Source organism: Mirounga leonina, unplaced genomic scaffold (genome assembly GCF_011800145.1).
Source record: "Mirounga leonina isolate KUSES-001 unplaced genomic scaffold, KU_Mleo_1.0 Mir_115, whole genome shotgun sequence".
Taxonomy (NCBI): Eukaryota; Metazoa; Chordata; class Mammalia; order Carnivora; family Phocidae; genus Mirounga; species Mirounga leonina.
Window position 1 is genome coordinate 86221653 of NW_023270268.1, and position 23327 is coordinate 86244979.

The window sequence follows — 23327 nt, forward strand, 5'->3', positions numbered from 1 at the left end:
CAATAAGTGGTGCTGGGAAAATTGGACAGCCACATGCAGAAGAATGAAACTCGACCATTCTCTAACACCATTCACAAAGATAAACTCAAAGTGGATGAAAGACCTCAGTGTGAGACAGGAATCCATCAAAATCCTAGAGGAGAGGGCACCTGGGTGGCTCAGTTGGTTAAGCGACTGCCTTCGGCTCAGGTCATGATCCTGGAGTCCCGGGATCGAGTCCTGCATCGGGCTCCCTGCTCGGCAGGGAGTCTGCTTCTCCCTCTGACCCTCCCAACCCTCCCCCCTCTCATGTTCTCTCTCTCTCAAATAAATAAATAAAATCTTTAAAAAAAAAAAAAAATCCTAGAGGAGAACATAGGCAGTAACCTCTTTGACATCGGCCACAGCAACTTCTTTCAAGATACATCTCCAAAAGCTAGTGAAACAAAAGCAAAAATGAACTTTTGGGACTTCATCAAGATAAAAAGCTTCTGCACAGCAAAGGAAACAGTCAACAAAACAAAGAGGCACCCCACAAAATGGGAGAAGATATTTGCAAATGACACTACAGATAAAGGGCTGGTATCCAAGATCTATAAAGAACTTCTCAAACTCAACACCCAAAAAACAAATAATCAAGTCAAAAAGTGGGCAGAAGAGATGAACAGACACTTCTCTGAAGAAGACATACAAATGGCTAACAGACACATGAAAAAATGTTCATCATCATTAGCCATCAGGGAAATCCATATCAAAACCACACTGAGATACCACCTTACACCAGTTGGAATGGCAAAAATGGACAGGGAAAGAAACAACAAATGTTGGAGAGGTTGTGGAGAAAGGGGAACCCTCTTACACTGTTGGTGGGAATGCAAGTTGGTACAGCCACTTTGGAAAACAGTGTGGAGGTTCCTCAAAAATTTAAAAATAGAGCTACCCTATGACCCAGCAATTGCACTCCTGGGTATTTACCCCAAAGACACAGATGTAGTGAAAAGAAGGGCCAGATGCACCCCAATGTTCATAGCAGCAATGTCCGCAATAGCCAAACTGTGGAAAGAGCCAAGATGCCCTTCAACAGATGAATGGATAAAGAAGATGTGGTCCATATATACAATGGAATATTACTCAGCCATCAGAAAAGATGAATACCCAACTTTTACATCAACATGGATGGGACTGGAGGAGATTATGCTAAGTGAAATAAGTCAAGCAGAGAAAGTCAATTATCATATGGTTTCACTTATTTGTGGAACATAAGGAATAACATGGAGGACATTAGGAGAAGGAAGGGAAAAATGGGCAGGGGGAATTGGAGGGAGAGATGAACCATGAGAGACTATGGACCTGAGAAACAAATAGGGTTTTAGAGGGGAGGGGGGAGGGGGGATGGGTTAGCCCGGTGATGGGTATTAAGGAGGCACGTACTGCATGGAGCACTGGGTGTTATACGAAAACAATGGATCGTGGATCACAACATCAAAAACTAATGATGTATTGTATGGTGACTAACATAACATAATAAAATTAAAAACTACAAAAAAAAAAAAAAAGATGGAAGTCACAGTCTTTTGTAACTTAAACATGGAAGTGAAGTCCCATCACTTTTCACTATACGTTAGAAGTAAGTGATAAAGGTCAGCCTACACAAGGGTGTGAAAACCAGCAGGTGGGGATCATTGGGAGCCATGCAAGAAGGTGCCTATTACAGATGTTAGTATAACTAGACTCTAGATTGTCATCTTCTGTTGAGATAGATTTGACAAGTAGGCAGTTGGAAATTTGTTTCTAAAGCTAAGAGTTTGGGACTGAAATTGATTGTCTGGGAATAAGAGGAGCAACTAGGAGATCTGTTGCAATGACCTACATATGAGATAATACAGGGAAGGTGTTAGTAGGCTGGAAAAGAAGGAAACTGTTAGAGGAAGGTTGACAGACCTTGGTGATTGATTGGATGGAGGGTTGTAGTGAAGGAAGGAAGTAAAAATCGGCATCAGTCATCCAGATTTGAAACTTTGAGAAATCTACAGGAGAAACAGATTTGGGGAGTCAAATGATGGATTTCGTTTTAGGTATGTTGAGCTAAAGTTGCCAGAATGTTTAAGTTGCATATCCAGCTAGACCTTAGAGATGTGGGGCATTAGGAAGGTAGATAATTGCCTTTATAGTATCCAGAATGTTTTCACTTCTTTTGTCACATTTAACCCTCACAACAGCTCTTAGAGGAAAGTAGGACACTGTTATCCCCATTTTACAGTTGAAGAAAACGGAAGTCAATGAATTGGCCAGGGCTACATAGCTAGTAAGTGGAAGAACTTTTATTTCTACGTAGTTATTTGCATAGTGGTAAATAAATTCTCTAAAGGAATGAGTAATAATAATTATTTTTTAAACATTTTATTTATTTGAGATAGAGCAAGAGAGAGCGAGCACGAGCTGTTGGTGGGCAGAAGGGGAGGGAGAAGCAGACTCCCTGCTGAGCAGAGACCCCCCCTATGCGGGGCTCAGTCCAGGACCCTGGATCATGACCTGAGCGAAGGCAGACGCTTAACCGACTGAGCCACCCAGGTGGTCCATTAATAATAATAATTATTTTTATTTTTATTTTTAAAGATTTTATTTATTTATTTGACAGACAGATAGCGAGAGCAGGAACACAAGCAGGAGGAGTGGGAGAGGGAGAAGCGGGCTTCCTGCCGAGCAGGGAGCCCGATGTGGGACTTGATCCCAGGACCCTGGGATCATGACCTGAGCCAAAGGCAGACGCTTAACGACTGAGCCACCCAGGTGCCCAATAATTACTATTTTTAAAAGATTTTATTGAGAGAGAGAGTGAGTGCATGTGCTTGCAAGTGGGGGAGGGGCAGAGAGAGACTCTCAAGCAACTCCATGCTGAATGTGGAGCCCACGCAGGGCTCGATCCCATGACCCTGAGACCATGACCTGAGCCGAAATCAAGAATCAGATGCTTACTTAACTGACTGAGCCACCCAGGTGCCCCAAGGAATGAATTATTACTGATAAATAGTTTAGAACATGGTGGTTTCATCATTTACTAGTGTTCTAACTCATGCAGCAAATAGCCTCTACCATGTGTTAGTTCCAAATTAATGTATACATTCATAACAGTGAAAAGTAAGGACTTATTTGGGAGGAATCTGAAAAAGAATCAGAAAGAAGAGGGGTGCCTGGCTAGCTCACTTTGTAGAGCATGCCATTCTTGATCTTGGGGTTGTGAATTCAAGCCCCACACTGGGTGTAGAGATTACTTAAAAATAAAATCTTTCAAAAAAAAAAAAAAGAGAAGAGCCTCAGCTGCATTTGCAAACTATATCATGATGACCCTTTTTAAAGCCAAAGCTGAGAAGTAAATTTATTAGATTAGCCTTAAATTTTCTTCTTTCCAGGGTAATTTATATTCATATGTTGTGGTCTTTGCTCACCATTTAAAAGGAAAATAGATTTCTTAATTTTGGATTGTTCCTTCCTTTTTCATAATAATAGCTTTTGGTGTTTTTTTTTAAGATTTTATTTATTTATTTGACAGAGAGATAGAGCCGGAGAGCACAAACAGAGGGAATGGCAGAGGGAGAGGGAGAAGCAGGCTCTGCATTGAGCAGGGAGCCCGATGCGGGACTGGAATCATGACTTGAGCCGAAGGCAGACGCTTAACCATCTGAGCCACCCAGGCGTCCCTCATAATAAATGTTTAACGTTTATAAAATGTGCTTTTTTCCGTTATTTTCATATTCTTCATGTCAGCTTTTAGAAAAATTTACAAATCTGCGAATATGCCACTTGTTTAATGAAATGGACAGAAGAGAACTACCCAGAGGAGGAACTGAAAAGCAAATTGGGTTATATAACAGGTCTGCTTTTCTTATTTTGGGCTCCATGCTGGCCAAGCACCATTAACAGACAGGCAGATCTCTTCCTCATTAGCAGATAGTTACGGGTTTCAGTAAATGGATAGAAGTCTACAAACGTATAGTATAAAAATAATTTTTATGCTCAGACCTGGTATCCAGCACTATGAATACTCTGTTACAAGGAAAAGTACCTATTTGCAAATGGGGAAAGGAGATCTGCCTAAATATAACCTAACATTTACTGTCTTCAAGGTTTGGCCACTTATTTTGAGTTTGATTTGAAGAAGTCATGAATGTTTGCTTGCTTTTTCTGAAGGGGTTAAAGGAAAGTTGAATGTATATTTCTGTACCCTAGTTTTTGTTTCCCTCATCTGCAATTTGCTATTGATGCTAGTAAAAATAAGGGTAAGGCGACTTAGAGGCACGTAACTGAAAACTATAAAATATTGTTCCAAAAATCTAGTGAGAACTATACCAAACCTTGAGGAAAAAGATTTGGTTTATTATAGTATACTCTGATTTCTTAGTGTTTTATATTTTTGCTCTGTAGGTCTAAATACAGTCCATTTGAGTTGATATTTTACATAGAAGTTATACTGTATCAAAACTATACAAACAGGTTAATGTTAGGACATGCAAATTAGTCTTTTTAGTCCTTTTTGGATAAATTGCATAATTTAGGTTCCAGAAGAAATTGTCCATCAAATAGATCTGTGGGAAATTATCTTTTTAAACTCTTCTGTTTTTGCTTTTAAAAATAGTGGAGAATATTCTTGATGTAAATTATACTATCTTGCAGAGAGGGAACATCTCTGAGAATCTGCCCTTGTACTTTTTTTTGCTTAATAAAATGATTTGTGTCCAGACTTACTCAGGTTTAAGTTAAAACTAAATTGCCTGATTAAATAGTTACATTACTGTTTTGGCATTACCATCTGGGTTTTAGAACAAGTTAGTTTGGTGGCGAAAGAAAGGATTCTCTTTTGGGTTTATTAGGTCCTGTAACAAAGCATAATTTCCCTCTCAGTGTCTCCCTATACTTGAGTTTGGTCTGCCTTGCCATTTACTTCCGTTGCTGTTCTTGAGGTTGGTCAGAAGGGCCCTGGAGGGGAGAAACTGAAGTCTGTGGTTGTTGCTGGCCACAGCTGGAAACCCTAGTCAAAAGGATGGGAGGGAGAGAAAAAGAAAAGAAATGAGGGAAAATAGGGAAAGAAAAAGGACAGACAGAGCAAAACTAGAGATGGGGGAAAGGGAGAAGGGGGGGAGGGAATGAGAATGGTAGAAATGGTGAGATGAAATGCCACCAGTAAGTAGCTGCTTCCGAAACAGCTTTCTTATCCTTGATAGAGGCCTTTTTAAAGTGCTGCCTGAGCCCGTACCGTCAGTTCTGAGCATAAAAATTATTTTTATATTATACGTTTGTAGACTTCTATCCATTTACTGAAACCCGTAACTATCTGCTAATGAGGAAGAGATCTGCCTGTCTGTTAATGGTGCTTGGCCATTATCAGTTTTGCAGATGTTTCACATATTTATAACATAAATGAAAAGCATATATTTTTTTAAGAGTTTATTTATTTGACAGAGAGAGACACAGCGAGAGAGGGAACACAAGCAGGGAAGTGGGAAAGGGAGAAGCAGGCTTCCGGCTGAGCAGAAAGCCTGATGTGGGGCTCGATCCCAGGACCCTGGGACCATGATCTGAGCCGAAGGCAGACGCTTAACGACTGAGCCACCCAGGCGCCCCTACATTGTTTTTTTAATAATTAATATTTATAGGTACTTTAAGGGGGGAAAAAAACTTTGTTTGAATTTATTACTTGGATCATAAATGTGAAATTTTCCAAAGAAGAATGAACTCTTTTAGTCCAGTAATAAATGTATGAAAGCAAACATTGCTTGTTGCATCTTGTGTGGTTGTCACCTTCTTTTTTGTTTATTCAAATGTGAAGGAAGAAAAATGCTTTTCTGTTTTTTCTTTTTACTTTCAATTTAGAATTAGTCCAAAGGAAGAATACATTTCTTTATACTCATTTCTTAGATTATTCTGTCACAGACAAAAATGTTACTCTAAGTGTATTTGAGAACTAAGTATGGTTTAAAACCAGAGAGAGAGACATGCCAAAATGGAATGAGAGAATAGATGTAGATAGGGAGGGTGGCAGTGAGACCTCCAGTAGCTCGATATTCTCTTGGTCTGTGGTGTCTTGGTCTTACTGAAATGGCTATTGTGAAGACCTTTTGGAAGTGTTTGAGGGATAAGTAAATATCACTATGTGAGTAAGATACGGTACCAGGAAAAGGTTTCTACTTTAAAAATTTTTAATTATAATGGTGCTTTTATTTGTAAATTTTACTTTTGAAATAACAATTTTCTGTTGAGGAAAACCTTTAGAGTTTCAAGCGATGAGTGATGTACACACATTTTAGGTTACGGGTTATCTAACACATGAGAAAACCGAGGCTGAGAGAGAGATTGATATGGCCAAGGTCACTCATGGCAGTAGTCAGTGGGAAAATCAGAACTAGATACTGTATATCTTTTATGGGCTCATTCCACAGTATAACATGACCTCACACTTAAGTTTTAGAAACTTAATTTTGAACATAAGGGGTATTGAAAAGCCATTACTAGTAAGTAATGTCTGAAAGTCCTGTTTTTAGGTAAGAGCTACACCCTATTTTTGTTGGCAAACAGTTTTGCTTTTGGCTGGTGTGAGGAAATAGGTCCTTGTTCTACATTAAAAGATGGTTGTAGGGGCGCCTGGGTGGCTCAGTCGTTAAGCGTCTGCCTTCGGCTCAGGTCATGATCCCAGGGTTCTGGGATCGAGCCCCGCATCAGGTTCCTTGCTCAGCAAGGAGCCTGCTTCTCCCTCTCCCATTCCCCCTACTTGTGTTCCCTCTCTAGCTGTCTCTCTCTCTGTCAAATAAATAAAATCTAAAAAAAAAAAAAAAAAAAAGATGGTTGTAGCCTCTTTGGAGAGCAAGTTGGTGATATCTATATCTATAAAACTAAAAACAGGGGTGCCTGGGTGTCTCAGTCGGTTAAGTGTCCAACTCTTGATTTTAGCTCATGTCATGATCTCAGGGTCGTGCGATCAAGCCCCGTGTCGGGCTCCGCACTGGGCATGGAGACTGCTTAAGATTCTCGCTCTCTCTCCCTCCCCCCACTTGTTCTCTCTCTCTCTCTCTCTCTCAAAAAAAAAACCAAAAAAACAACTAAAAACACATATACTTAGCAATTTCACTTTTAGCAAATGTATACAAAGATATGTACAACTCTGTTGCAGCATTATTTGTAATAATAAAAGCCTAGAAACAAAACTCTGTTCCTAGGGGGACTGGTTAACTATATGATACTACCATAAAATGGATGACTATGCAGATGTTAAGAATGAATTACAGCCATATGTGTCAGTATGAAACCATCCCTAAGAAAACTGAGAAAAGCAAAGTACAGGGCCGCGTGGGTGGCTTAGGCAGTCAATAACATGTCTGCCTTTGGCTCTGGTCATGACCCCGGTTCCTGGGATCGAGCCCCACATCGGGCTCCCCACTCAGTGGAGAGTTTGCCTCTCCCTCTCCCTCTACCGCTCCCCCTGCTTGGACTCTCTCTCTCTCTCAGTCAAAAAAAAAAAAAAAATCAAAAGCCATAAAAAAAAGAAAAGCAAGGTATAGAACTGTGTGTGTAATTGCAAACATTTGTTTAAAAAATAAAGTGTGTGTGTTTGTGTGTGTACATGTGCACTTGTAGGTGCATAGAATATCTCTGAAGAAGTACACAAGAAATTGAGAGAAGTCCTTGGGTCTGAGGAGGGGAACTGGTGGCTGAAAGACAGGCTTGGATAATGTAATACACAGTAACGCTTGTTGGGAGACAATTCTTTTGTTCCTTGCTGTTTTTTTCCCCAAAATTTATATAGCAAACAGTCTTGGAAGATATATCTTCCCTGTAAGCAAAAGTCAGGTTTATTTACCATCCAGTATAATAAACATAAGGTCTCCTTGCTACAGAGGTCAGGCCGGCGGCCTTACTGTTCACTAAAAGATCTGGGTTCCCTGTACACGAGGTTCCTCAGCTGTACCACAGCCTCCTGCATGTGCAGGCGTCTCTCGTCCTCTTTGCGTTGCCCTGTGTGATGGGAGCTATTGCTGTGGCTACTGAAGTCTCTTGTCTCTGACTCAGGAGTGTCATGCCTTCTGCCAGCATCCATGAAACTGGGCTAACTTATTAGCTTGCAAGTAGGGTAACATCTCAGACCCTTCATCGATTTTGACAAAGTACCTACTGGAAAATAACAGGAATTATTTCTTAAAATAAAAGAAGTGGAAGTCTTAGGGCTCTTTAGGTCCCATTGTTCTGACCTGAAAATGTCAGGTTAAGAAGATAAGACCAGATCTAGAAGATGACCCTAGATCAAAGGAATTTGCCTATGGAGGAATTGACTTCCTGCAGTGGGAGAGAACCAATATTTGTTGAGCGTTAACCATATTGAAATACACTTCAGGGGCGCCTGGGTGGCTCAGTTGGTTAAGCGCCTGCCTTCGGCTCAGGTCATGATCCTGGAGTCTCTGGATCAAGTCCCGCATCGGGCTCCCTGCTCGGCAGGGAGTCTGCTTCTCCCTCTGACCCTCCCCCCTCTCATGAGCTTGCTCTCTCTCATTCTCTCTCTCTCAAATAAATAAAATCTTAAAAAAAAAATACACTTCAAAAATATATGGGTTGAAATATATTCTCTTTTTTTCTTTCCTCATTGTAAATCTGCAACAGATATTTTTTTTTTTAAAGATTTTATTTATTTATTTGAGAGAGAGAATGAGAGAGAGAGAGCATGAGAGGGGTGAGGGTCAGAGGTAGAAGCAGACTCCCTGCTGAGCAGGGAGCCCGATGCGGGACTCGATCCCGGGACTCCAGGATCATGACCTGAGCTGAAGGCAGTCGCTTAACCAACTGAGCCACCCAGGCGCCCTGCAACAGATATTCTTAACCCCATTTACAGATGAGGAAACTCAGGACCAGATGTCATTACCTACCCAAGGTCACACTGGAGTTCATACCTGTATCTCTCTGGCCCTAAGCCATGTTCTTTCCATTATAATAAACAGCTTTCTAACTTTCTTGAGGTGTTAGAGGTGACTTTCTACTTTTCCATGTTGAAATTTTCCTGTCCCATCATCACTGAAGCTCTGGCCTGTTATCTGCATAAGGGATTTCTTAGTTGTCTGTAACAATCAGATTATGTATAGGATTTTTTTTGGGGGGGTGGTCTTTATAGGCAAACATTTTACAGCTATACTTCTCAAACTTTCTTGCTGAATAATCTCTTTTTTTGAGAGAGAGAGAAAGGGAGAGAGAACATGTGTGCGCATAAGCCTGAGTGGGGCTGGGGAGAGGGGGAAGGGGAGAGGGAGAGAGAGAATCTCAAGCAGACTCCCTGCTGAGCGTGGAGCCCAACTCTGGATTTCAACTCAGGTCATGATCTCAGGGTTGTGAGATCATGACCTGAGTTGAAATTAAGAGTCAGACGCTTAACCAAGGGAGCCACCCAGGTTCCCCTCTTCCTGATAGTAGGTACCTTAGATGGATCTAGTTTGTGAGTTGAATCACAGACCTGTACCTCTGAAACAAACAATACATTATATGTTAAAAAAAAAAAAAAAAGAAGAAGAAGAAGAAAGTAAGAAGGGAAAAATGAAGGGGTGGGACATTGGAGGGGGAGACGAACCATGAGAGACTGTAGACTCTGAGAAACAAACTGAGGGTTCTAGAGGGGAGGGGGGTGGGGGGAGGGGTTGGCCTGGTGATGGGTATTAAAGAGGGCACGTATTGAATGGAGCACTGGGTGTTATATGCAAACAATGAATCATGGAGCACTACATCAAAAACTAATGATGTATGGTGATTAATGTAACATAAAAAAAAAAGGATAAAGTAGTCCATGGCTGGTACAGCTTTCATGAGAGTTTTCTGTATTATCTTCGAAATTCATGACGATTTTACATTCTGCTCTATATTTGTTGTTTCCAGAGGTCAGTAAATAATATCCTGAGTTCAGGACCAGTTGATAAAGAGGACACAGGAATCAGACAGGACATAATTAAATTGTCAGGGTTTTTTTTTTTAACTGGTAAAATATACATGTAAAATTTACCATCTATTTTTTAGGTGTACGGTTCTGTGTCACTAAGTACATTCATGTAGTTGTGCAACTATCACTACTATTTTTTTTTTTTAAGATTTTATTTATTTGAGAGAGAGAGTGAGAGAGCACATGAGCAGGAGGGGCAGAAGGAGAGGGAGAAGGGGACTCCCTGCTTAGCAGGGAGCCTGACACAGGGCTTGATCCTAGGACACTGAGATCATGACCTGAGCCGAAGGCAGATGCTTAACACAACTGAGCCACCTAGGCGCCTCTGTCACTACTATTCTTTAGAATTTTTCATCATCGCAAACTAAAACTCTGTACCCATTAAATAATAACTCCCTGTCCCCCACTGCAGCCTTCAGCCCCTGGCAACCAATATTCTGTCTTCTGTCCCTCTGATTTTGACTACTCTAGGTACCTCATATAAGTGAAATAATACAATATTTGTCATTTTGTGTTTGGCTTATTTCACTTAGCATAATGTCCTCAAATTTCATCCATGTTGCAGCATGTGTCAATTTCCTCCCTTTTTAAGACTGAATAATATTTGATTGCATGTATTTGCCACATTTGTTTATCCATTCATCTGTTGATGTACATTTGGGTTGTTCCATCTTCTGGCTATTACGAACACTGCCACAGTGAACATTGGTATAACAAATACCCGTTCAAGTCCCTGCTTTCATTCTTTTGCTTATACCCAGAAGTGGAATTGTTGGATCATATAATAATTCTCGACACTTAACTTTTTGAGGAACCACCATTGCTGTTTTCCACAGCAGCTGTACCATTTTACATTCCCACCAACAGTGTAGAAGTGTTCCAGTTTCTCCACATCCTTGCCAACCCTTGTTATTTTCTGTCTTTTGTTCGGTTTTGATAATAGACATTCTAATGGATGTAGAAATAGTTTTATTACTGGGAAAGCTCACTGAAGAAAGCCGCAGCAGTTAACAGGGTAGAGAAGGTTTGCTATCTCCACCCTGGAATTAGGCACACTTATTTACCTAGTCACAGGCAGTTTGGAATACTCAGATCTTTGCTCTGTCAGAGCAGATAAGAATGTCTTCTTTGGGTAGGAGGCAGATCCAAGAGAAAGAGCACAGAAAGGGTGAACCGTTCATGCCCAGCTGTGGAAGGTGTCAGGGTAAGAATGGGGAGGGGAGGACAGGAACTCTCTGGAGAAGTTCTCCACATGGAAATGTGTCAGGAGGGAGCAAGTTTTTTTTGTTTTAACATTTACGAGAGTTGATACTAAAAATGTTTTTACTTCTTACAGTCAACTGAATTTGCTCTAGAATGCAGTCTGGTTTTATGCTGTTCTCCCAGCCACCCAGCCCAGTTTTGGGTATGTGTAACTTAATTTGGGAAGTAAGTACATACAGGAAACAGTTCTACATCCCCAAAGAGCAATGGTCATATGGTCACGTTGGAAAGTTTTAAAAAATGTAATCTATACCTAATAATAGATAGAAATAGCTCTATGCCTGAATTATGCCACCTATTCAATATAATTGAACATTTAAAAACTGTTTTGGTTGTAAAAATAATATAATATTGAAATTGGAAAATGTGGAACAGTAAAGGGGTGAAGTAAAACCATCCATAATTCTTCCCATTTAGTGATAACCATAGTTACTATTTTGTGTAGTTTTGTTCTGTACATATTCTTTATAGGCTATATAAAATTTGGTAGCCTGAAGTTTTAATGATCTTAAAAAACTTTCCCATGTTGTTAGAAACTCATAAACATTTTACTTGGTGAATACTATTCTATGATACCTTTTTTTTTTAAGTATTAAATTCCAGTGGTTTGGGCGCCTGGGTGCCTCAGTTGGTTAAGCGACTGCCTTTGGCTCAGGTCATGATCCTGGAGTCCCGGGATCGAGTCCCGCATCGGGCTCCTGCTTGGCAGGGAGTCTGCTTCTCCCTCTGACCCTCCTCCCTCTCATGATCTCTGTCTCTCATTCTCTCTCTCTCAAATAAATAAATAAAATCTTAAAAATAAATAAATAAATAAATTCCAGTGGTTTAACATATATAGGGTAATCTGAGGTACTACTTAATCATTCTCCTAACGTCTTTCATTGAGCTTATTTGTTTTCTTCCTCTCCATTTCCTTTTTTCTTTCTTTATTATTTTTATTTTAATTATTATAAATAGTGCTACAGTGGACACAGTTGAATATCTTTGTCTACATTTCTAATCATTTTCTTAGATTAGATGCCTGGAAGTAAAGTTCTTGGGCCCAAGAGCGTTAACATTTTTAAAAAATTTTAATTAGAGTATAATTAACATACAGTGTTATATGAGTTTCAGGTGTACAATATAGTGATTCAACAATTCTATACGTTACTCAGTGCAAAGAGCATTAACATCTTTAAGGCTTTTAGCAGGAAGGGAGTACCTTTCACTTGACTTCATACTTTTGGGTATAGACTAAAACACAGTTGGAATTAGAATTTGTTTTATCTGAGATTGATTTGAGTGTATAGACTGAGTTGATTTTTTATTTTATTTTATTTTATTTTTTTGCCAGCTACTCAGAATTGTCTTGTGGTTTTATAGAAACATTCTGCTTCTATCTTCCCATTGCTTAAATCATTCAACAGAGATTTCTTGAAACTTGTTATATCCCAGGCTATCTACTAGGTGCTGCAAGGAATACTGGGATGAGTAAGAAGCAGTCTCTGCTCTGCAGAATTTCTTTTTACAGCAGAAGGAGGTACATGTGTTGCAGTCACTCCCATCTGTTGTCAGTTGCTTTTTGCTTAGCTAAGCTGGCTGCTATCTCCCTTCATCATGCTATTTATGCTATCAAGGGAGTGAACCAAAACTAAGCTATTTTGGAGGACAGTTTTTGCTTAGTAGAAAATAGGAATTTTGATCTGTGGCTTGACGACAGCTTGCTTGAATTCCTGTCTGCAGTTAAATGTGTTAAGGTGTCCAAGACTAATTCCTCTTCCTGAGCTCTGGAAGCCACCTCTCATATTTTCCTCTTTCTCCTGAATCTTGAGTCTATCTCCTTCTCTTTGGATACTTAGAACTACCCTGTCTTAAGCCCACATCCTTTTAACCAGTCCTATTTCTCCCAGTCAGTCTCTCTCAATTATTACTGCCAGCTGGCTGTGCCTTCATCATTCCATTGATCTATTGTCTCTTGGTTGTTAAATCTAATAGAAACTTCTTAGTCTTCATCTTATTTCACCCCTCAGTGGCTTTGAACATGCTTGACCACAAACTTGTTTGAAATACTCCTTTTCGGGCGCCTGGGTGGCTCAGTTGGTTGAGCGACTGCCTTCGGCTCAGGTCATGATCCTGGAGTCCCAGGATCGAGTCCCGCATCGGGCTCCCTGCTCGGCGGGGAGTCTGCTTCTCCCTCTGACCCTCCTCCCTCTTGTGCTGTCTCTCATTCTCTCTGTCTCAAATAAATAAATAAAAAATAAAATCTTAAAAAAAAAAAAAAGAAATACTCCTTTTCTTCCTACTACTTAGCTACTTCTTATCCTTTCTCTGTACTCCCCTTGCCTCTAAAACTTTTCCTTAGGGTTCTTTCTTAGACTCTGTTCCATCTCTTGTTATTTTATAATCCTTCTTGGGTGATTTTATTTGCTCTCATGGCTTCAAAACCAGTACATGCTTATATGCTGATTACTACCAAATCTATATGTCCAACCCAAATCATGCTACCTTATTGTATATCTCCCTGTGTAAGTCCCACATATCCCTGAAACTCAACATGTGAAATTGGAACAAACCCAAAACTTCCCAGTGAAGGTATTAGTATCTGCACAGTTGTTCCAGCTGGAAATCCAGTGGTGGCCCTGTCCCTTCTGTCTCACCCTTACTGTCACTTGTCGATCTCTTTCTCACTTCACATCCAGTCACATCCAGTCATTTCAGCCTCAGTCACTATCGACTCCTGTGTCTGTTTAGTGAATCCTATGTCTTTAGTGAAATACCTTTCCCATTTGTATGACAGCTAAAAACACAGTCCCAATGTGTCTCTCCTCCAATAGGAGCCCTTGTCATTGTCTTTTTCTTCAAGGAGATATATTTCTCTTATATTAGATTATGGTTTGGGGATGGAGAGAAATTGCCTTATTTTCCCATCCTTTTCAGTGTATTTCCAGAGTGCTTTGCATTTAGAAGGTACTAATTGTGCTGAACTGATATGAAAGGATTGGAAACTATTCAGAAAGTAGCTTAACTTTAAAAGCTATGTATCTTCCTTAAGTCTGATCAAGAAGGGGTAAGGAATAAGTATGTTATAGTAATGGAGAGTTAGGAATTGAAATAATCATTATTAACTTATTTCAGAGAAGATGAGGCTCACATTAACTCTAATAATGCCACTTGGCATAGTTCAGTTAATCGGTTGTTTTTATAGACTATCGGCCTCTAGTACTAATCCCAATTGAATGTTAACAAGTTTAGAAGATTGGAATATACCCAATTTGTTGAGCAGTATAGTTGCTGAAGGACTGAAAAAGAAATTAACTTTTTCATAGCTTATTTTTTAGTGTATTAGTCTTTTGGACCATCATTTCCACCTCATTGAACACAAAATAGTAGTATGATATGATCAGATATGTGTGTTCCCACTTGAACAACTAGATTTTGTTCCTTTTAACAGGTACATTAAAAATCTATAAAACATCACACATTTTATTTTTTAAAAGATTTTATTTATTTATTTATTTTAGAGAGAGTGTGCATAAGCAGGGGGAGGGAGAGGAAGAGGGAAAGAATCTCAAGCACACTCCATGCTGAGCCCCGACGTGGGGCTCGATCTCACAACACTGATATCATGACCTGAGCTGAAACCAAGAGTCAGAACCTTAACTGACTGAGCCACCCAGGTGCCCCTTTTTTATTTTTTATTTTTTTATTTAAACTTTACTTAGTGGGTGCCTGGGTGGCTCAGATGGTTAAGCGTCTGCCTTCTGCTCAAGTCGCGATCCCAGGGTTCTGGGATCGAGTTCCGCAACGGGATCCCTGCTCAGTAGGGAGCCTGCTTCTCCCTCTGCCTCTCTCTCTCTGTCTCTTATGAATAAATAAATAAAATCTTTAAATAAATAAATAAATAAATTTTACCTAGTTAACATACAGTGCAGTATTGGTTTCTGGAGAAGAATTCAGTGATTCATCACTTACATACAACACCCAGTGATCATTGCAACCCATTTAGCCCATCACCCATCCAGCCCATCCCCCACCCACCTCCCTCCATCAACCCTCAGTTTGTTCTCGGTTGTTCAGAGTCTCTTACAGTTTGTTTCCCTCTCTCTTTTCCCCCCTTCCCATATGTTCATCTGTTTTCCTCCTTAAATTCCACAAATGATGAGATCATATGGTATTTGTCTTCTCTGACTTACTTAGCATAATATGCTCTAGCTACGGGCACCGGGGTGGCTCAGTTGGTTAAGCGACTGCCTTCGGCTCAGGTCATGATCCTGGAGTCCCAGGATCGAGTCCCATATCGGGCTCCTTGCTCAGCAGGGGGTCTGCTTCTCCCTCTGACCCTCCCCCCTCTCATGTGCTCTCTCTCTCTCATTCTCTCTCTCAAATAAATAAATAAAAAAAAAATCTTTGAATATGCTCTAGCTCCATCCACATTGTTGCAAATGGCAAGATTTCATTCTTTTTGATGGGCAAGTAATAATCCATTGTATATATATACCACATCTTTATCCATTCATCAGTCGATGGACATTTGGACTCTCTCCATAGTTTGGCTATTATTGATAGTGCTGCTATAAACATAGGGGTGCTTGTACCCCTTTGAATCTGTATTTTTGTATCCTTTGGGTAAATACCTAGTAGTGTAATTGCTGGATCATAGGGTAGTTCTATTTTCTTTACTTTTTAAGGAGCCTCCATACTGTTCTCCAGAGTGACGGCACCAGATTGCATTCCCACCAACAGTGCAAGAGAGTTCCCCTTTCTCCACATCCTCGCCAACAGCTGTTTTTTCTTGTATTGTTCATTTTAGCCATTCTGACAGGTGTGAGGTGATATCTCATCGTGGTTTTGATTTGTATTTCCCTGATGATGAATGATGTTGAGCATCGTTTCATGTGTGTAAGCCATCTGATTGTCTTCTTTGGGAAAGTGTCTATTCATGTCTTCTGCTCATTTCTTAACTGGATTATTTATTTTTGGGATGTTGAGTTTGATAAATTTTTTATAGATTTTGGATACTAACCCTGTTAGCACTTTTGTCGTTTACAAATATCTTCTCCCATTCTATAGGTTGCACTTTTAGTTTTTTTGATTGTTTCCTTCACTGTGCAGAAGCTTTTTATCTCAAGTCCCAATAGTTCAGTTTGGCCTTTGTTTCCCTTGCCTCCGGCGATATGTCTAGTAAGAAGTTGCTACGGCCAATGTCAAAGAGGTTGCTGCCTGTGTTCTCATCTAGGATTTTGATGGATTCCTGTCTCACATTTAGGTCTTTCATCCATTTTGAATTTCTTTTTGTGTGTGGTTTAAGAAAGTGGTCCAGTTTCATTCTTCTGCATGTCACTGTCCAGTTTTCCTAACACCATTTGTTGAAGAGACTTTTCCATTGGATATTTTTTCCTGCTTTGTCGAAGAGTAGTTGACCATAGAGTTTGGGTCCATTTCTGGGCTCTCTATTCTGTTCCATTGATCTATGAGTCTGTTTTTGTGCCTGTACCATACTCACTTGATGTCTTGAAATCTGGAATCATGATGCCTCCAGTTTTGGGTTTTGTTTTTTTTTTTTTTTTTTCAAAATTGCTTTGACTATTCAGGGTCTTTTGTGGTTCCATACAAATTTTAGGATTGTTTGTTCTAGCTTTGTGAAAAATGCTGGTGGTATTTTGATAGGGATTTTATTAAATGTGTAGCTTGCTTTGGGTAGTATAGACATTTTAACAATGTTCTTCCAAACCATGAGCATGGAGTGCTTTTCCACTTCTTTGTGTCCTCTTCAGTTTCATAAGTGTTGTGTAGTTTTCAGAGAACAGATCTTTTACTTCTTTAGTTAGGTTTATTCCTAGGTATCTTATTGTTTTTGGTGCAATTGCAAAGGGGATTGATTCCTCGGTTTCTTTTTCTGCTGCTTTATTGATTTCTGCATATTGATTTTATATCCTGCAACTTTGCTGAATTCATGTATTAGTTCTAGCAATTTTTTGGTGGAGTCTTTTGGGTTTTCTACATAGATTATCATGTCATCTGCAAATAGTGAAAGTTTGACTTCTTCCCTGCTGATTTGGATGCCTTTTATTTCTTTTTGTTGCCTGATGGCTGAGGCTAAGGCTTCCAGTACTATGTTAAATAGTAATAGTGAGAGTGGACACCCTTGTCTTGTTCCTGACCGTAGAGGAAAAGCTCAGTTTTTCCCTGGGAATGATGCTGTGGGTCTTTTGTATATGGCCTTTATTGATGTTGAGATCAATAAAGATCAATAGTTCCAACTATCCCTTTGTTGAGGGTTTTTATCAAGGATGAATGCTATGTTTTCGTCAAATGCTTTTTCTGTATCTATTGACGGGATCATATGGTTCTTATCCTTTCTTTTATTAATGTGGTGTATCACATTGATTAATTTGCAAATATTGAACCACTCCTGCAGTCCCAGAATAAATCCCACTTGATTGTGGTGAGTAATTCTTTTAATATACTGTTGAATTCAATTTGCTAGTATTTTATTGAGAATTTTTGCATCCATGTTCATCAGGTCTATACTTTCCTTCTATTGGGGTCTTTGTCTGGTTTTGTAGAATGAGTGTGGAAGTTGTCCTTCCATTTCTATTTTTTGGAGCAGTTTGAGAAGAGTAGGTATTAACTGTTCTTTAAATGTCTGTTAGAATTCCCCTGGGAAGCCACCTGGCTCAGGACTTTTGTTTTTTGGGAGATTTTTGATAACTGATTCAATTTCTTTGCTGGTTATGGGTCTGTTCAAATTTTTCTATTCCTGTTTCAGTTTTGGTAGTTTGTAAGTTTCTAGGAATTTGTCCATTTTTTCCAGATAGCCCAGTTTATTGTTATAAAATTTTTCATAGTATTCTTCTATAATTGTATTTCTATGGTGTTGCTTGTGATCTCTCGTCTTTCCTTTATGATTTTATCTATTTGGGTCCTTTCTCTTTTCTTTTTGGTAAGTCTGGCTAGGGGTTTATCAATTTTATTAATTCTTTTGAAGAACCAGCAATTAGTTTTGTTGATCTGTTCTACTGGTTTTTGTTGTTGTTGTTTTGTTTCTTTATCATTTATTTCTGCTCTAATCTTTATTATTTTCCTTCTGCTGGCTTTAGGTTTTATTTGCTGTTCTCTTTCTAGCTCTGTTAGGTGTAAGGAAAGGTTGTGTATTTGAGACTTTTCTTGCTTCTTGAGGTAGGCCTGTATTGCAACATACTTCCCTCTTAGGACTGCCTTTGCTGTATCCCAAAGGTTTTGGACTACCGGGTTTTCATTTTCATTTGCTTCCCTGTATTTTTTTTTTTTCTTTGATTTACTGTTAATCCAGTCATTCTTTTTTTTTTTTTTTAAGATTTTATTATTTATTTGTCAGAGAGAGATAGAAAGAGCACAGACAGGGGGTACGGCAGGCAGAGGGAGAAGCAGGCTCCCCGACCAGAGAGCTGCTGTGGTACTCATTCCCAGGACCCTGGGATCATGACCTGAGCCGAAGGCAGACGCTTAACCACCTGAGCCACCCAGGCGTCCCTAGTAGGATGTTCTTTAATTTCCATGTATTTGAAGTCTTTCCAAATTTTTTTTTGTGGTTGATTTCAAGTTTCATAGCATTTTGGCCTGAAAATATGCATGGTATGATCTCGATCTTTTTGTACTTTTGAAGGCTGATTTGTGACCCAGTATGTGATCTCTTCTGGAGAATGTTCCATGTGCACTCGAAAAGAGTATGTATTCTGCTGCTTTAGGGTGAAATGTTCTGAATATATCTGTTAAGTCCATCTGGTCCAGTGTGTCATTCAAAGTCATTGTTTCCTTGTTGATTTTCTGCTTAGATGATCTATCCATTGCTGTAAGTGGGGTGGTAAAGTCCACCACTACTATTATTGTATTGTAATCAATGAGTTTCTTTATGTTTATTATTAATTGGTTTATATATTTGGGTGCTCCCAAGTTGGGGGCATAAATATTTACAATTGTTAGATCTTCTTGAATGATAGACTCTTTAATTATGATATAATGCCCTTCTTCATCTCTTGTTACAGTCTCTATTTTAAAATCTAGTTTGTCTGATATTAAGTATGGCTACTCCAGCTTTCTTTTGACATCCATTAGCATAATAGATGATTCTCCATCCCCTCACTTTTCTTTTTTCTTTTTTTAAGATTTTATTGATTTGATAGCAGAGAGAGCACATGAGCAGGGAAGGAGGGTGGGGGGCAAAAGGAGAGGGAGAAGCAGACTCCCCACTGAGCAGGGAGCCTGACGAGGGGCTTGATCCCAGGACCCCAGGATCATGATCTGAGCCGAAGACAGACCTTTAACCAACTGAGCCCCCCAGACGCCCCTCCATCCCCTCACTTTCAATCTGTAGGTGTCTTTAGGTTTAAAATGAGTCTCTTGTAGGCAGCATATAGATGTCTCTTGTTTTTTTTATCCATTCTGATACCCTATGTCTTTTGATTGGAGCATTTAGTCCATTTACATTGAGAGTGATTATTGAAAGATCTGCATTTAGTGTTATTGTATTACCTGTAGAGTTGGTGTTTCTGGTGATGTTCTCTGGTCCTTTCTAGTTTTTGTTGCTTTTGGTCTTTTTACCCCACTCAAGAGCTCCCCCCCCCCCAATATTTCTTGCAGGGCTAGTTTAGTGGTCATGAACTCCTTTAGTTTTTGTTTGGGAAAGTCTTTGTCCCTAACCTTTCCATTCTGAATGACAGCCCTACTGGATAAAGAATTCTTGGCTGCATATTTTTCCCATTTAGCCCGTTGACTATTTCCTGCCACTACTTCCAGCCTGTCACATTTCTGTGGACAGATCTGCTGCGAACCTTATCTGTTTTCCCTAGTAGGTTAAGGACTTTTTTATCCCTTGCTGCTTTCAAGACTCTTTCCTTGTCTGTGTATTTTGTGAATTTGACTATGATACACCTTGGTGATGGTCAGCTTTTGTTGAATTTAATGGGAATTCTCTGTGTTTCTTGGATTTTGATGTTTGTGTCCTTCCCCAGATTAGAGAAGTTCTCAACTATAATCTGTTCAGATATACCTTCTGCACCTTTTTCTCTCTCTTTATCTTCTGGAATGCCTATGATACAAATGTTACTACATTTTGGGCGCCTGGGTGGCTCAGTTGGTTAGGCGACTGCCTTCGGCTCAGGTCATGATCCTGGAGTCCCGGGATCGAGTCCCGCATCGGGCTCCCTGCTCGGCGGGGAGTCTGCTTCTCCCTCTGACCCTTCTCCCTGTCATGCTGTCTCTCATTCTCTCTCTCTCAAATAAATAAATAAAATCTTTAATAAAAACAAAACAAAACAAAACAAAAAAACAAATGTTACTACATTTTAATAAGTCACTGAATTCCCTAAGTCTACTGTTGTGGTCCATTACCTTCCTTACCCTCTTCTTTTCGGCTTCATTATTTTCCATAATTTTATCTTCTGTATCACTGCTTTGCTCCTCTGCTTTGTCCATCCTCATTTTTGTAGCCTCCATTTGAGATTGCATCTTGGTTATAGCATTTTAAATTTTGGCCTGACTAGATTTTAGTTCTTTTATCTCTGCAGTAAGGGATTCTTTAGTGTCTTCTGTGCTTTTCTCAAGCCCAGCTAGTATCCTTATAATTGTTTTAAATTCTAGTTCAGACATCTTATTTATATCTACATTGATTAAATCTCTGGTCATTATTTCTTCCTGTTCTTTCTTTTGAGGTGAATTCCTCTGTCTTGTCATTTTAGAGAGAGACAAAAAAAGGAAAATAAAACAAAATTTTAAAAAATCGAGGAAAAAGGAAAAAAGTACATAAAGGAAGCTAGATCCTAGGTATGTTTTGGTCTGCTTGTTACAGAAAGCTCGATTGAAAAAGGTGGGGACGCCTAGGTGGCTCAGTTGGTTGAATGGCCAACTCTTGATTTCGGCTCATGTCATGGTCTCAGGGTCCTAGGATGGAACCCTACATTGGGCTCTGTGCTCAGCGGGAGTCTGCTTGAGAATTCTATCTCTACTCCCTTTGTCCCTCCTCTACTCATGCTCTCTCTTTCTCTCTCAAGTAAATACATCTTAAAAAAAGAAAAAAGCTAGAAAGAAAAGAAAAAGAAAAATACAGTTAAAACATTAAAAATTGCTTTCTGTATCCAAAAAGCAAAACAAAAACAGATAAAAACAAAAGAAACAAAGCCCAAAGGCTGCTAGATCTTGTTTCCCTTAGTGCTGAAGATTTGCAGCACTCTGTGATCAGTAGACTTGGTGTGTGAGGGGGTTTGTGCTGGTCCTCTGGTGGGGGGCCTGCTGCTCTGATTCTCAGGTGGAATTGCCCTAGTGGAGATAGATGCTCCTGCAGGCTGAAGAAGAGCGGGGCTTGATGTAGTGGCTCCGTTCTCCACTTGGTGGTGCTGTTTAGCTCACTGAGATTGATCAAGCTAGGGGAGCGGGGGAATGGCTTTGACCTGTTCTCTCCAGAGCAGGAAATGTGTGCCACCTCTCTAAAGTAAGCCCTCACAGATGTCCAAACAGTGATGACCCTGTCTGTGTTACTGGTTTCTGTCACATCCCCGCCTTCACCTTGTGTCCTCGCTGTCCTCCTGCCAAACGGTGCAGCACTCCTGTGTTTTATCTCGGGTGTGGTTGTGTTTCGAAATCCCACACTTCAGAGACCCCCCGGGGCACAGACCCGCACTGATCCTCTGGGGGAGGGTCTCCCTGCTTTGTGGCCAGTGCCAGCTTGTCGCAGGAGAGCTGCGCCATCTCTCAGCAGTTTGGAGTTTATTGTAGATCACAACACGCAGCTGGTGCCGGGGTTTGCAGCCCTCAGTCGGAGTCTTTGTTCCTATACTGGTGAGTGGGACAGCTTGATGGCGCCTGCAGGGCCCTTTGCCCGTGGAGAGGCCGTGTCACCTCTACCAAATGCACACCAAGCAGGGGTACTGCTTCTCCCTGTGTGACCCTGGAGATCCTCAGGCTGTCTGCTGCTGGGGCTCAGCCCTGCTCTCCCATTGGAGCACCGCTCAGTTCCCCAGGCACAAACCTGGCAATGTCTCAGACTTCAGAAGCTTCAAAATCTGCACTTCACTGTTTATAGAAAACTGGCAGTATTGTAACCCTCTCCTTTCTCCCCATCCACGGTTTGGGGAATAGTTTTCTTGTTCAGTCCCCTGCATGTGTTTTTACTGTTTTTTTCTTTTCTGTTTTTTCCTGTGCTTTCTCTCTCCTCCGTCTCTCTTGATGCTCCCTCCACTGTCAGGGCGCCCTCCCCTGGGCAGTGCCCATGGCTCTTTTCTCCCACAAACTCTGCAGCTCCTATGTTCCACGGGTCATTTTTCTGGTTTGTAGATGAGCAGCTTTGTTCTCTAAGACTTCCAATCGATTTCTTGGGTGTTCAGAGTGATTTGATATTTATCAAGCAGTGTTCCAGGGAGGAGGCAAGCTTAGGGTCGCCCTACTCCTCAGCCATATTACCTCTCCAAAATTCACACGTTTTAAATGGGAGCAAAGCATAAGGGTTAGAAGTACTACATGAAGAGTCATTTATAAGGAGGCAAGAGGAGAAAGGGAAGAGTGAACAAAAGGTGTTCACTCACAAAGCCCTTTATACTGGCCACCAGATGGCGCCGTTGTTCCACATCTGTTGCTTGCACTGCCGGGAAGGGGGGAAGGGGAAGGATGAGAGAAAGCAGGACAGGGCCAACCAGCTGTTTCAAAGAATAGGATGTTCTTAATTCTTAAGTTGATTCTTTGCAGCCTCAGAGGTCTGTTTCATGAAGTAAAAGCAGGCCTGCAGTTTATAATTAATTGCACATTTGAATATCATAGCCATGTCAATATCGCCCTTGTAATTTTTGTGAGAAAGTTAACTCTTTAGATACAAGCATCAACAAAATATTGACATTTAAAAAATTGAACATAAAACATTGTACTGTGAAGTATCATAAGGATATACTTTAATTTTATTTCGGGAATGATGCTACCAGAATTGTACTGTTAAACATTCACTGATAGTTATTAAACTACTGATATAAATAACCATTAGATGTGACCAAAATGAGGATTAGCTTTAGTAATAGGAGAGACTGGACAAAAGTAAAGGAGATGAGGCATTATCGTCAATTACTTAGAAATGAAATTTTTATTTATTTATTTATTTTTCAGTTGTACTGAGGTTTTAAGAAAG

At 40.1% G+C, this 23327-nt stretch overlaps 1 protein-coding gene across 2 annotated transcripts in view; it reads left to right on the forward strand.

Annotated features, from left to right (window-relative positions):
* The window catches only part of OSBPL11 (oxysterol binding protein like 11), a 99559-nt gene that overhangs the window by 11201 nt on the left and 65031 nt on the right, over window positions 1-23327 (forward strand). Inside the window, exon 1 of one of the 2 annotated variants that reach the window (XM_034999976.1) lies at window positions 3698-3851. The exons of the other annotated variant lie outside the window; for it this stretch is intronic. Coding sequence (XP_034855867.1) covers window positions 3706-3851 — 146 coding nt within the window. The 5' untranslated portion in view covers window positions 3698-3705. Of the gene's footprint in view, window positions 1-3697; window positions 3852-23327 lie in introns of those variants that run through there. 2 annotated transcript variants of the gene reach the window in all.